Raw genomic sequence first — 15,503 nt, 5'->3', positions numbered from 1 at the left:
GAATTTTCCCACTTAAAAATGGCCAAACAGAACCACAAAAAATGTGAGTGACTTGACCAAGAACACTGAAGCAGACTTCAGGCTGGTTGAAATTTGCTAGGAATATTTTTTTCAGCTAAATAAGTTGTTTTCAATTAGAAGTATCTTCTTTTTTTCCTTTCTTTCTTATCTCATGTTTTCTTCAGAACTTCACATCCTCATTTCCCTCTCTGAGTGAGATTACTTTGTTCATTTTTCACAGTGCACCCACCTCCTCTTATGAAAATACAATCATGACAAGAAGCCGAAAACTCAGTGCACAAGGCTAATGTGGGACCAGGACACATGTCCACTATCAGAGTTGGTGGAATGATGTTGTGGTTTTGTTTAGTGAGGGGGGGGCCTAAGGTGGTAGCTTCTGTAGGAAACTGCTAGAAGTTGCTCCTCTTTGTTCAGTGGACTCGGACGGGCCTAGGGAGGACCTGCTGCTGGCCAAGGCCGAGCCGATTGGTAGCAGAATGTTCTGTGATAACGCCTCTGCAATAACGTATTTAAGAAGGGGAAAACAGGGAAAACAAAAAAAAGAGAAGATGTGAAGAAGCTGAGTGGGGGCAGAGGTGCAGAGAGGGGAGCAGGCCTCATGGGCCTTGCAGGCCTCACCCTCTGGCCTCTCGCCAGGCAGCCGACTGGGCCCGACTCGGCCCGGCCCGGCTGCAAGAAGTGGAGAGGAGATGAGATGGATGATGTGAAGAGATTCTGAGAGGCGTCTGCCAGCCTGTTGTGAAGAACTCTTCTTGTGAGAGAAACAGCTGCAGATGCCAAGATCAGTTTAGAAGGAGGGTGGGGGGTAGTGCAGCTCCTGGCCAAGATTCCCCTGCAGCCTGTGGTGACGACCATGGTGGAGCAGGTTGTCCCCCTGCAGCCCATGGAGGTCCACGGAGGAGCAGAGATCCACTTGGAGCCCATGAAGGACCCCGTACCGGGGGAGGTGGATGCCTGAAGGAGGCTGTGGCCCGTGGAGGGCCCGCTGGGGCAGCCGTTCTGGAGAGACTGCACCCCATGGAAGAGATGACCCACGCCAGAGCAGTTTCAGGAAGGACTGTGGCGTATGGGTGGGACCCCACGATGGAGCAGGGGAGGAATGTGAGGAGTTCTTCCCCCGACCGTGAAGCAGCAGCATAAAACAATGCGTGATGAACTGACCGCAACCCCCATTCCCTCTTCCCCCCTGTGCTGCTCGGAGGGGTGAAGGTAGTAGAGATAATGTTAAGCTTGGGAAGAGGGAGGGGTGGATGGAGGTTATATTGTTCTCTGTCTCATTATCCTGCTGTTTGTAGTAATAAATGAATAGTTTTCCCCAAGTCGAGTCTGTTTTGCCTGTGATGGTAACTTTAAGGATTTCTCCCTGTCCTTATCTCAAACCTCGAGCCGTTTTTCCTTATATTATCTCTCCCTATTCTCTTGGAGGGTGGGGGGAGTGAGAGAGAGACTGCGTAGTCTGGTCCCGATCGGGGCTGAACTACAACAAATGAATATATTTCTGGTGAAAATGTTTCACTTCTGAGTGCTCACTACTATATCCTAATATTCAACTAGAGGACAGGGAGACTTTTTCACCAGTAACTGTATCTAATCAATCCCCTAACCACTACGCCTGTTAACTGACAGGTGAAGAAAGGGCAAGCATTACACTGCTCTCTCTGCAGCTTCCTAAGGCCACTCCAGTGGCCTTATAAATCAACATATAAAGTTTTTTTTTCCCTTTGTTTTACTATTTTGAAAAATCCACTTTTAAGTCAACTTAAAAACATTAAAGAGACCTAGAGAAATTCTATTACTTAGCATTCAGTTCACAGGATTTAGCTTGCATACTTTCTAAAATAATTGGTTGGCTCTGTCCAGCTTTGTTTCTATATTATTTATTGACCTTTGACAGAATAAACAGTAGAAGTGTAGGAATTTTTAATTTTCTTTCTTGTCAAAAATAATTGTGACTTCTGTCAGATTATGTCTTTTATAATGAACTTCACTCTAGCATGAAGCCACACCACGCTTCTGTCTTCAAATTCAAGCCTGCATGTTATCATTTACTAAAGCAACAGAATACCAATCTACATTTCTAATCCTGCCTGGAGAAGCATTCCCTTTCCTCTCAAAACACAAGCTGCTCATCAAGGTGATCCACAGGACCCTCCACCTCATGTTGCAGGCTTACCTCCTGCGGAACCAGCTCTCTCACGGACCTGATGCCACTCTCCTGACCTCAGCTAAACACCAACAAACACAGCAAATTGCACTGCACAGACATGCAGTTAGGTAACAGACTGTAAAATGACATAGAAAATCTTCAGTCATAAGATGAAAGAAAAAATGTCAACCATACGCAGGCCACGGGCCAAAGGAAAGTCATGAGAAGCTACCTGTGCTCAGTGTGAAGGATTCTTCTGCCAGTGGAGATTCTTCTGGACAGTGGGGAACTTCTCAAAATTACTCCAGGCTTTTGGTCCTCATATTGGATTCATGAGCATGGCCTGCCTATCCACAGATCTTTACGTGGGTTTCCAGCCATGTGAGTTGGAGATGCAGAAGTGGCTATTTACAATTTCTGCCACAGGACTGCAAGTGCTCGCCATTCCTGCAATTACCTTATGTATCACCAGTAAAGAGACTAAACTGCACCATGCTGGCCTGAAGGGCTGCCAAGTACAGAACTGACTTCTGATCAGATACAGCTCAAACTTACAGCCTCAGCTGCATGTTATGTCTAAGTCGTTTGTCCCTCCTGCTTGAATTCTAATAAAGGCTGTAGGGTTCAGTCAAACAGGACTGGCCATACACCTATGTACTCTTTTCACATCAGATGTTTTGTCTTTTTGTGCAGAATGCTGGTAGGAATGGTCTAAAGCACTTTGAAATCAATGCCAGTGTTTTGACAGAATTCAAGGGCATTAGTCAAGCTTTCCTGTGCTATAATCTCACAAAATGTATTTGCATACATAAACCACAGACCAAGATACTTTTGGAACAGTTTTTTTTTTCAAATGGCATTTAAATTCACAAAAGAATTTATATAAAAAATTTTAACAGATAATATATAAGATTATAAAGGCTTTGTGAAAATAATAGAAATGGAAATGAGTTCATAGTTCTCAGAACATCTTCAGATGATCTCTTGCAGTCTGCAAAAGAATTACCTTAAGTACTTTAATTTAGCAGTATCACTGTTCTTCAGAAAAACCTCCCCCAAAGTCAAACACAATGGCAGATGCTTCAATAAAGCAGAACAGCCAGATCACCTGAAGAGCCTTCAGTAAGCAATCCAAAAGGAGATTACAGGTAACAAACTATATGAATGTGAGTTTGCAAACCAAACTTGATGCCATTGTTATCTGTCACAGAAACCTAACTGAAGAAGTAAAAAAAAAAATGGGACCATCTCAGAAGTTCACAAAAAATACCATTTCTAACAATACATTAAATCAAGGGAAGCTGGATTGTCCCAAAGCATGCCAGCAGCCCCTTCTGGAGGGGTATTTTGCAAGTGGCCAGTGACACCCGAAACTGTCACTGTAACTTGGCTGTCCTTGGAACAGCTCTAGTGTGTGCCATACCTGAGCTATTTAAAGCAATGTCTAACCCTTGTGGTTGCATCAGGAGGGACCCAGTGAAAGATGAGTGAAGGCACTGAACTTCGGATAACAAAAGTGCCTTCTGTAGTGAAGCTCATTACTCCCTTGGCAATAAAAAACCCCCTCCCTTTAAGAGCTGTTTTGTGAAGGATTTTGCTCCTGTTGGACTTTTATTTAACTTGCTTTTTAGAGGCTAGAACAGAAAAGCTTAGATAATCCTAGAAGATTTTTTTTATTAGTTCAGTGAAGTGTCAGTTTTTAGGCAGGAGCTTAGGGGAACACAATACTATTTCCCAGAAGCAGCAAGCATAAAAGGTTCTCAGTGAGGAATGAACCTGAGCCTCAGAGATCAGGTAAGGCTTGCACAACCTCAGGAGTTCAACATGTCATTCAGATAAAAATTTCCTCAGACTTCAGGTTTGCATCCCATGTTCTGGCCCATGCCTTTCCTTACATTTTAGAAGAAAACCTGTATGAATATTTATAACAAGTAGCTACAAGATGACTTGAAAATTCAGCAAATATGATTCAGGCAGCTTGTAGGTATTAAGTACTGAGAGAAAACCACTGCTCTGATTGCCTCCACCAGCTCAGACGTTTTCGCATTGTGCAGTATTATGGGTTTAAAAAAAGGCTCATCCATTCATATTATATATACTTAGGATATGCATGTCTAAAAGCTCCAACACCACCAAATATGCTTTGTGGTAATAAGGGCTAGTTTGCTAATATGTAGACTGAATGGTTAGACTGTCTTAAGTGTGCTTTTCCAAGACAACTTACCCCTTTCCACTGATGCTCAAAAACACCTGTCTCAGGTATGGCACGTGGAGTACAGGTATTCATTCACTCATAATGCCGTAACATTCATGTGGAAAGGATACTGTACACTTAACCAAACAACTCAAATGTAAGCCTGTTGTCTGGGTCCTCACTGTTGCAAATCAAATACATTTAACTGGAAATACACTTACTTATCCCACTTGTAAATCTGACCTTATTGCATGCCTCCCCAAAGAGAGAGTTACCAAGGCATGTAAAGAGCAGACTGTGGTGGCTTCGTAAAAAGACTCTATTGGGATACATCTGTGATCTCAAAGTCACTTTGAAACAGCTGTGCCCATGTCACATGCTTGTTTTCAAAATTCCCTCAAAGGACCTGGGGTTCAGTGCTACGTATCAAATATTCACATACCTTCGTCAAACAGAAAACTCATGAGTCTCCCATATGTCATGATAAATAGCAGGGTTTTTTTTTTCTGAAATAAGTAGCATGCAGAAATCTCTTCAGCTTCCTGGTCACTTGGCAGCAGTTTTTTGCTCTTCTACATGTTGCAACAAAATCAGAGATGCAAACAGAATGGCCAATTCACAAGTTATCATACAGATTTGTTTCACTCTCAGCTTTACAAAAGCGAGATGGAGCCTGCTCATCCAGATAGTAAGTGCAGCCCTTTGCTTCCAAAAGATTTGATCCAGTTAATCCTTCAAATAACATCACCTCCACATCATTTAATTTATTAGCATAGCTCCCTGACGTCTGATTGTTTCCAAGTATCTGACGTGAGAGAAGACAATGCGCTGGCAGCTGCTTATGAAAATACGGAAAGGAAATGCAACATTTTTAGGACATATGATCTGTGGGTGAAGGGAAAGGCACAACACCCTGGTCTGTCTATTCAGGCATGACACAGCTTAAGTGACATGTCACAGCTGCAAATCCAGCTCGCGAGATGCCTCTGATGTTACTGAGGGGCATGCTGTAATGCCCAAAACATTACCCTCATAACCAGAAATACTGCAGTACATATTTTAGAAGGTATATGCAATTGATGCTGGGCTGTACTCAACTTGACAGCTATAAAAAATAGGATATGAGCAGCAGTAAAAAAAAAAAAAAAAGCAGTCATCGCAGAGTTAAATTGTTCTCCTAACTTAAGGAGGACTCGTGGGGCTGGGGTAAAGTGGAATAATGCTCTCTACCCATTATGGCAAAGGATAACTCTTCTCATGCAGACTGTATCTGCTGGTAATTCACTGTAATCATGCATATTCCTAGAGCGTTCCTCTGTGCAAGAGCTACTGTCTGATTCTGTGAATGGTGTCACAAGTGCAGACACTCTCTAGTTGTTACTTTAAAACTTCATTTTGCAAAACATTACCAATTAAATCTTATTTCCAAATATGGAAAATGGATTTCCTCAATTTTAAAAATAGTTATTCTTGCTTTTTCCCCTCTTTAACATGAATCCCCTTTACTTTTCCCTAATGTATCCATAAAATCAGAGTCAGTGAAGCCCCTTCTCACAGCTCCAGGAAGGAAAGATCTCTTCCCTCTCTGTTCATACAACGAATGGGGATGATCCCTGGTGCCAGTGCTTGAAGCCAGCGATAGACTGTCTGAGCACGACCAGGGCATCTTTGCCCCTGGCACTGCTTCCAAAACTTAAGCATCTGATTTACTGAGAATTAAGTGTCAATAATAAACAGGTCAGTTCAAAGGATGTTTTACTCATTTTATTCCAATAGCAGTTTGTAGTAAGTTCTTTTAATAAGTTTACACCAAGACCTTTCAGTACACCACAGATAAGATCTCAGGCTGGAGGAAACTCATATGTAACCGAGGTATTAAACACCTCTGGAGCAAGATAGATCAGAGGGTAGCTCTATTCCCGTGACACTGAGGCTGGCCAAAGATGCTGAATCATGGGTTACATGATACTTCATCTAAGCGGTATAAAGAAGGTAAATAATCTTTTAATGATCAACTCAGCAGTGAGCATACATAAGCTCTTAAAACAAAATCAATTAACTACTGCCAGTCTACTGTGTTGCTTGATATAATATCTATTGAAAAAACAATATATTCACTTACCTTTCAAGACATTAAAACACTTTAGTTATTAAATATGAATGACTAGGATCAAATACAATCTCTTTGTCTTACAGTCACATTGACTGACTTTATAGTTTAGCACAAAAAATAACTTCACCTTAAAAGCAAAGAACGGTAATAAGTGTCCTGGCCAGAAACGACGGTGAGATGAAGATATGTATTTATTACCAGTGACCATCCTCTGTGCTTTACCATAACTTAGTTCCAGCAGCCATTTGTCTTTAGAGTATTGGGAATGACAATGCAAACTATAACATTCCTGGTAGCACATTCAGATAAAGGCTCGTAACAGGATTCTCCCCAAAAATAAGTTGAAACCAGATAGGAAACACCACTTATCTTCAATGGATGTTGTAACACTGTGAGGTATACTATATGCAATACAAAAACTTGTGGGAATTAAAATAGTACAAAAACCATTCCTAACACTTCAGAAAAGATACAGTCTTAATTCTCTGTCATCTTCATCTTTGGCCTATCGTTAGATGTGAAAGTACATAGAATACAAGCTTTTGTAGGGAGTAACGTTAACAAAATCAGGGTAACACAGAACACATAAACCTAAACTGAGAAGACAACATAAGCAAAATAAGTGTTTTGTTCCTATAACATAACAAAGGATGTAAACATAAGAAAAAGTATTTATTTCACTTGAACACTTACTCTTAGTCCAATCAGTCAGCTGTTGACATACACTCTTCTTATGTGTGACAGCTCTTTGCAATACAACCCACCAGCTAAAAGTTTTCCTAAAGTCCTCTGAGCCTATATGATGTGACCTTCAACCCCAAAGTAACCAGTAGTGTACCATTAATTAGGGTTCGCCACTGAATGAACACTGTGTGACAATCTAGGAGACAATTTATAAGGACTTGCAAAGGAACGCCTTATGTGACACTCAGCTCTGTTCTGAAGTCATGCATAATGACCCAAGACCATTGTTAAGCTGCTCTACGAAGTCTAAATAGGAGTGAGAATCAGTGTGAATTATATATAAAACAGACTTATGGAAAATAAGAATCAGGCCCCTAATGTATAATAGGTGTGTCCTCTCTTGGCAAGCAATTGTAGCCATAATTCACCTGGTAGCTAAATAAATATCAGTGGACTGAATCTGCCTTTTCATGCTTGGTTGTTTTTGGTTTTTTTTCCCCAAAGAAATTTTTTCACCTAGGGGATTAGTTACTGAATGCAGCACACAAGCCCCTCACAATTTCCCGTCAGGCTTGGCATAATTATACCTTCTGTAATCCACAATCCACTAGTTAGCTGATAAATTAGTGTACTTTTCACAAAGGAGAAATCCTCATATTACAGTCAGTAATGCAAAGGAAAAAATACCCTAGAAAACAAACCCCAAGAAAAAAGAAATCAACAAAATAAAATAAGGACAAATGAGCCATGCAGTGTGACAAACAGAATTAACGGAGAACACTTTCAACCTCAATCAGGTTTCACATAGCTTTAAAGAAAGTAAATCCCATGCCGCAGAGCCACACAGGCCAATATTTTGCCCTTCCGTGGATGCACATCAACAGGGGTTATGCAAAAAATGAAGGACAGAGTGTGACTGACTAGTAATTTATTAAATTACTTAACTTATTTAAACTACCTTTTATACTTGATCAGTCACACTGAGCCTGAAGGAAATATTCATGTGAGAATTAATATTTTCTTGCCCAAGAAAGACCTGTAGAATCAATCCCAAGCAATTACTCTCTAGTTGTATTCACAGGGCCAAAATGTGATATAAAATATCAAATGGAAAATCTGAGTTATACTTATTGACACTGCTACTGCAAGGTACTTAAAATACTCTTGAACATGAAAAGCAATTGAGTCAGTATCTTTAGGCAGACACAGATTCTCCATTTATCCTAGATATTCCACTTATTCCTGACCTCATTCACCCTAAATTTACAGTATTGTATCTACGCTAGAAACATTACATTTACTTCAGATTTAGTCCAAATGAGTTTCGACAATATAAAACAAGTGTGAGAGATGAACCAGGCTCTTGGGTTTTATGAACAAGAATGAAAGGAAGAACTTGTGCACGAACAGTTTGAAAGAAACATTAAATTTACGGGTTCACTTGATGCCCAGTCATTCCAAAGTAAGGCTCCTCTGATTTTAAGTGCACTGCACAGAACAATATAACATAGATGTAGGTAAAAAGGCATCAGATCAGCTAGGTTTGTCCTTAATATCCCAGTTCAGCAAGGTGCTGAACTGTAAGCACTTATGCAATCCAGCTGTAATCTGGACTGCATCCACTGAAATCCATGCTTATTCTGGTATCTGTCAAGGACTTGCATACAACTGATAGGTGGATCAGAGCTGCTGCTACTCTAAGGAGGCTGTTACAGGTCCAGCAACTGTAATTAGAAGACGAAATGATGACTGTTTTTACTTCCCAGATAAAAACTCCAAGGTGAAAGACAAGACTTTTCCGGAGAAAAATGGATGTACCATGACCCCTCTGGAGAAGGTCTATTCTGCTTCAGATCTCTTTGCCATAGAGTTTCAAAATACATTTTTGTTTTTATTTTTCTTCACTATGCATTAGTAAAATAACTTTTTTTTTTAAAATGGAGTTTTCACAAAATATTGATTACACAATAAATGCCTGGTCTAAAAACTCAGATGTTACTCTGAATCAAAGAATGTCAGACTCGTGAAACTGTGGCTTGGGGACCAAGCTTTAGGACTTCTCTGGGATGTAGAATAGACAAAATTCCTGTTCTTCCTAATTCCCAACACTGCTTCTCATTTCCTCACTGTGCATGTCTGAAATGGCCGAACTTCTGGACATCTTTGCCTTAATTGTACTTAAAAAGTTTATGAATGAGAACACGTGAAAAGGGAGGCAAATCTTGCATGCCTCAGTTAAAACCTCTACTGAATTCAGAGAGAGCTTTGTTGGGGTGAGGACCAGGCAAAAATTACTGTGCCTAGAATATATTCATTGGTGACTGAGATGAAGTGCACACCTGCATTTACTAAAATTTAAAAACTCACATAGTAAAGTGTGCCTATACTGTGCAAAAGTACTTGACCTATAATACTCCTTATTTACTAGGTAACCATAGTTTTCATTTCTTGCCACACATTTCTTGCTGTCTCCATTTATTGTTACAGATCCTGTAAAATACGCACTGCTCATAGGCTGTCACCTTGTTGTGTCTCTCCTTGCTGTAAGTGAAGTCAATGGCACACCTTCATTGACCTCAAAAGGAGCAAGATTTGTCCTGAGATGCCTAATCCCAAGTGGGACTCCCCCTTAATTCAGTAAGCTTCGGATCAGACCTTAGAAGGGATCTTAGCAGAATCAAGAAGTGATAGGACACAGCTGCGTACCGAAACCACACCTGAGTGTTTATCCCGCATCCCTAATCTTTTACGTGAAAGGGATTAAACAGCAAGCTGTTCCCGTCAACTGCCTGGGTGCTGGGCAGGATCTGAATGATGGAATAGGCATCTGTAGGACAGCTATGCACATTGATGTGGTTTCATTTCTTTCTACAAAAGTTCAAAAGAAGCAAATATTTGAATTTGAGGCTTCACAGTAATATGTCCTCATTTGGTTCCCAACTTTCCATGTGTATGTAATACAGTGACTTCCAGCTGCTAGAATCACAGAAATCACATAAAATTGCATTAATTTAGACAGAAGGCAACTGAAATAATGAATACCATTGCAACATGTATACAAGTGCAATGTGAAACTCCCTGTAGCAAGAAAGCACGGAACTATAGCATTCAATTGAACCAGGAGATGAGGGAAAAGGGAAATAAAAAGGTGAAAAAAATATTTTGATATCTTAGGAAGAAATGGCCACTTCCATTTCCAAAACCTGAGGAGAAATCTGGCCTGAGTGGCCAAAGGGAGATTTTCTTAAAAGCTCAGAGTTGGCCTAATTCCTTTCAAGTAAATCCATGATGGGGCACTGTTAAGTCATGAGAAGAGTTTGGTCAATGGTGAGCCCTCATGCAAGTTTAACCAGCTATATTTCTGCATTTATCCACCAAGCAAAAGAATGATCAAATGCTAATCAGAGTCACAGGCACAGAACATATGAATCAGTATTTTCTTTTCGCCCTATTCATCTGGTCCATCTTACTGGGTTGTCTCCTATCTCATTTTAGGAAAACACCAATTAAGCATGTGTCTCAAGCCCTATAGGCAACTGCCGCCTTCTCTATGTTAAAAAAAAAGGAAGTGAGGAAAGATTCCACAAACACACACTTGGAATTTCTCTCCCCTTGAATCTGCCTGCCAAGTACAGTGTGGGATGCAACTGAGGCGACCTCCCAGCTCGTGTGCAGCATGGTGTCCCAGCTCCAGGGAGGTCACTGGTGGCTCCAGGATGAGCTCCTCCCACCCGCGCCTGGGAGGAAAACTCTGTTACCGATCACATCAGTGATGTTTCAAGCTGTGCAGGACTAAGAAGCTGGTCCCTGACTCCTGCAGGCTGTGTAGCAGCTGTGTCACAAAAATGCTGGATACATGCCCATCTGCTTCCCCTCTGCTCTTTCTCCTGGAGAGAAACATATGGCCCAGAATATGTATTTCAGAAGCAGAAAAAGTATTCATATCATTTTCTAAAATATTCTGAATACCTTATTTTCTCTCCTATAATCTTTTATTCCCATTATGAACCTTATATTCTGGCACAATAAATATTTTTTTTTTACAAAGTAAGTCCTTGCTTAAAGAGTTAGGCAGCCCACAATGAAAAACTAGAATAATAAAAAAAAAGTGTATTAGTGTATTGCACCTCAATAGTAAGAAGTTGCTATTGCAAGAAAAATCTTTGTCAGGATTCTGTTTTTTGTCTATTCCACCATCATATTTTAATACTTACCTTTGTCCAACAGCGTTGCATCCAATAAAAAAATCAACAACAGAAGAAAATAAAGCCACAGTTAAGCTTAATGTGAACATCTAAACACCAAACATTTTTGCTCTGAGTGGTTCAAACTGCAGACAAGCTTCTTCAATTTTCCTCACATTAAATAGTACCACACATCACAAATAGAACAATGAATTTCCTTAAGAAGCAACAGTCTTTCTTTAAATAGAAGTACGAACATCTATGCGTACAGCCCTGCTTCCCTAACAAGGGTAAACTTTTCCACTGTATCAGTGAGACTTTCGCCAGCATGCCTGTTTGAAGACAGCAGTATTGGAACAAGGCTTCCGCTGAATGCTTCCTCATTTCTGCCTGAATATATACAAATTTTACAGATATATATATGTGTGTGTGTAGATATGTGTGTGTATGTACAGGTATATAATATATATTTGTTTATATACATATACATGTATACATAGAAATACATATATGTATGTGCATATATATATGCTTTAATATTTTAATACTTTTATACAGAACACTCTAATTCTAGATTGCAAAAATGTAGTATAAGTGCAAACATACTGCGATCTTTGCCCAATCTAAAACCATGTCAGACAGCGGCTGTTGACACTATTCTTTGATAATGTCTCCAGCACAACTTACGAGGCACTAATACCACACCTATGCAATTCCTGTAACAGGACAAGTAGCAATACTGAAACGTTTGTTTCTCATAACCAAATGCATTTCTAACAAAAAAGCAGGTAGTGTTCTCTGGCCGTATTTTCATCGAAGAGTTTAATGTGAAGTCCATTAACAATCACAGCTATGTTTATGATTATATACAACAAAAGTAAAGTGTAGCAGTTGCCTAAAATCAACTGAAGTCAACAGGATTCCTTCTGCTGATTTCAGAGGGTTTTAGGACAGATTTGGGTGTATTCACTTCATGGTATGTTGATTTTTAGATTCTTCTTTTCTCTAAATATTTAAGTGAAAGTTGTTGATTCGTGCATGTCAGATGTCATGGGACATGAAACCATTATCTACTGTCTTTGCATTAAGCACACTGTTTATCCTACCTTTGCTGCCACAGATGAGTTGGGTTTCTCCAGCAAGTCCCAGAGCTTCTTCCTTTTCTCTGGGCAGCAGGTATTATCAAACTCTTCCCCTTCTCTCTCTCGCATTGTTTCTGCCTCTCTCCTCAGCTCCTCATTCATCTGCTCTTTCTTTTGATGGTATCTTGCCTGGCAGCAAGATTCTAAATATATCTCATCAATCCCCCAGTAATCAAGCTCCTGGCCAAAAGAAAGAGCACACATTTCTTCCATCATATGTAGTTTCCCTGTCCTGTAGAAATTCAAAATGGAAGTGAAAGCCCCTGGGTGTCGATCAAAAAAATATTCATTTTCATTTAGATTATAGTCATCACATACTTCTAGCAGAGATTCATGAGTATTGCAGTCTCTGAGCTTTCCTAATCGTGTCCTTGGAAGTCTGTCCAAAGTCCTCCACAGCACCTCGTGGTTGAGACCGCCGACATTTATTTTAACTCTCCGCGAGCAGGCTTTGCTCCTAATGATCTCCACTGGTTCTGGAGGCAGAGAAAGGGTAGACCTTGAAGACTTTTTGTTGATTCCTGGTGGAGCCTTCTCAGCCATTCTGAAAAGGATGCAGCTGCAACACCAGAGTCTTTAGTGGAATGAGCTTGGAGACAACAAATATTTGGGCAGAGTCCTCTTCAGATAGACAGGTCCATTCCTGAAGCTAAATAAGACAAAAAATTAGAATACAGCAATGTACAATATATTCCCCAATTTCTGTCTCTCTGCTTCCACGCTTTCATATGCAGATTAAAATTTAATGATGGTAATTTGCTCTCTCTACAGTGAGACTCTTTTGTGGTAGTATACAGGACCACTGGAACAACCGGAACAGCTAAGAGCACTACATTTCAGCAAAGAAAAAACTTCACTGGAATTTCTGCATTCATGAAAATCAACTGTGACAGTTTGTACAGAGGACTTTTTTTTTTTGTTGTTTTGGGTTTTTCCAAAACCAGTTTCTGATGCAGCCATGTTAGCTTAATCTGATTACTTGCCAATTAATATGTGAAGTATGCTAACAGAAAGATTGTGGAGATATCTATAATGAAAAAGTGAAATGGGGGCTGGCTTCCCTTTTATTGAATAATTCCAATTTGGGAGATATGTTCTGAAATTGAATGAAACAATTAGAGCATATCAAAATCTCCTGTGAAACCAAACTGCTTCCCTCCCCAACCCAAATTTTGATTTACTGCATTCTTTCATAGCCAAACATTACTCACCAAACAATTCAACTGCCATCCTGACAAGTCAAATTTTCTTGCACCAGACAGTGCTGATTTATTTACAAACAGGTCAAAGGAATTCTAACTCTTCTGCAGCCATCTGAACAGTAATACATGTTACATACGCAAGGATTGTGCATACTGTTCCCTGGCTCCTTGGAAAGGCTCTTCTCTGTCCCGCTTGTCCACCTGTTAAGTTGCTGCAGGGACACGATTGCATGACAGCAATCAGTAATCTCAGTTTTAATAACCCTCACTCACTGTGCCTAGTGCTTCAGTGAACTCTGCAGTGCAGCTGTTCATCATCAAATTTGAAATATCGGTATGAAACAGGGAGGAAACCCACCCACCACCTCTACTACGGTCAATCATCTAACACAGTGCTTAAATAATTACCTCGCAATGGTACCATGGCCCAAAGGGAAGAATATTAAGAATGCTTAGATAAGCTTCTCTTCCAAAGTAGGTAAGTCCTCCTTAATAATTTCCCTCAGCTGAGATCTCCTCCTCTTATTCTCTCCAAATCAACAATTCAACAATTCAATACTCTGGTCTTTCTTTCTTTCTTTCTTTTTTTTTTTTTTTTGACGTGAAACAAGTCCAGCTTTAAAAATGCATTTGATCTGAACAAGAATTTGATCCTCTTTGCACAGTAAGCATAAAGGTTGTGATGAAAGGGATTGTTACCTATAAATACACCAGAGGTAAACACCAGGGAGGGAGAACTATTTATCCTAAAGGACCATGATGGCACAAGAAAAATGGGTACAAACTCATTATGAAAAAAAGGTGGAAATTTGAAAGGGAATTAGAAGGTCAGAAAGACGAGATCCTCACCAGAGCAGTGCGTATCTAGAACAATCCTTTACTAAAAGTACTAGGAAAAACAAAGAATTATTTCAGTGTGTCATCTGACATGCTTATGACAGTGTTGACTGTGTTGCTAGTATAAAATTAAATATACTAGACCTTATTATATCTAAACTTTAGCAGTTCCTCCACCAACAGATAAAGTAATAACAAGACTCAGGCATATATGATACAGATATTAACAGACTTCCACATCCCAAAACATCAGGGAAAAGCAAACATACACATCAGAGTAATATTTACATTTACAGATTATTTTTTCTTTTTGGTTGAGTGCATAACTCACTGTCTTCTTAACCTCCATGGTGGCAGCAGCCCAAACCATCACCTTGTTAGCACTTTCACTGTCAACCTGAACGTACTTCAAAAACACAAGGGCCAAAATATTCTGCCTCTTCCCATCTTCCCTTCAGCACTGCACTGTGAAGCTCCCTCCTGATCTCCCAGTGCAACCCAGAGCACCTCTGTGCCTATTTACATAAAGATTTAAGCCTGCAACATTTACCTTCATTCATGAAAAAGATAATCTGATAACTTCACTTGCAAAGACAAATGCCGTATCAAAATCAAAGCCCTGACATCAGTAGGTTTACATAATATATATCCCTTTCTGTTGTATTCGTTTTGTGTGTTGGTTTTTTTTCTTCTTCACCTTAGGCTGATTTTTTCTCTGGTTTTACCCTTTTCCTCATTGCCCAAAATGCAAGGGGATGATGGGGGGACTCCTGAGAAGGCAGGGACTCACGTCTTCACAAGGTCTCCCCACATAAGAATCTCCTGGTGGTCTGTGATGCATTTATCAGTCTTACATAGAGACAACCATATAAACACCAAGCAGTTATGAGAGTGTATTTCTCCACAGAGGAAATATTTACAACGCTTTTTGAAAAAATCCTTTTAGATTTTAACGCACAATGATGTTTCACCTTTAAAGG

General features: G+C 40.0%; 1 protein-coding gene across 1 annotated transcript in view; it reads right to left on the bottom strand.

Moving 5' to 3' along the window:
• Nucleotides 1-13,027, bottom strand: part of KCNB2 (potassium voltage-gated channel subfamily B member 2) — a 183,570-nt gene extending 170,543 nt beyond the window's left edge. Inside the window, exon 1 of the mRNA XM_086742404.1 lies at nt 12,449-13,027. Coding sequence (XP_086598530.1) covers nt 12,449-13,027 — 579 coding nt within the window. The remainder of the gene's footprint in view (nt 1-12,448) is intronic.
• Nucleotides 13,028-15,503: the final 2,476 nt, after the last annotated feature.

This window comes from Chlamydotis macqueenii, chromosome 2 (genome assembly GCF_036417535.1).
Source record: "Chlamydotis macqueenii isolate bChlMac1 chromosome 2, bChlMac1.mat, whole genome shotgun sequence".
NCBI classification, from domain to species: Eukaryota; Metazoa; Chordata; class Aves; order Otidiformes; family Otididae; genus Chlamydotis; species Chlamydotis macqueenii.
Note: the sequence above shows the minus strand (reverse complement) of the source record. Positions and strands in the feature narration are given on the sequence as shown.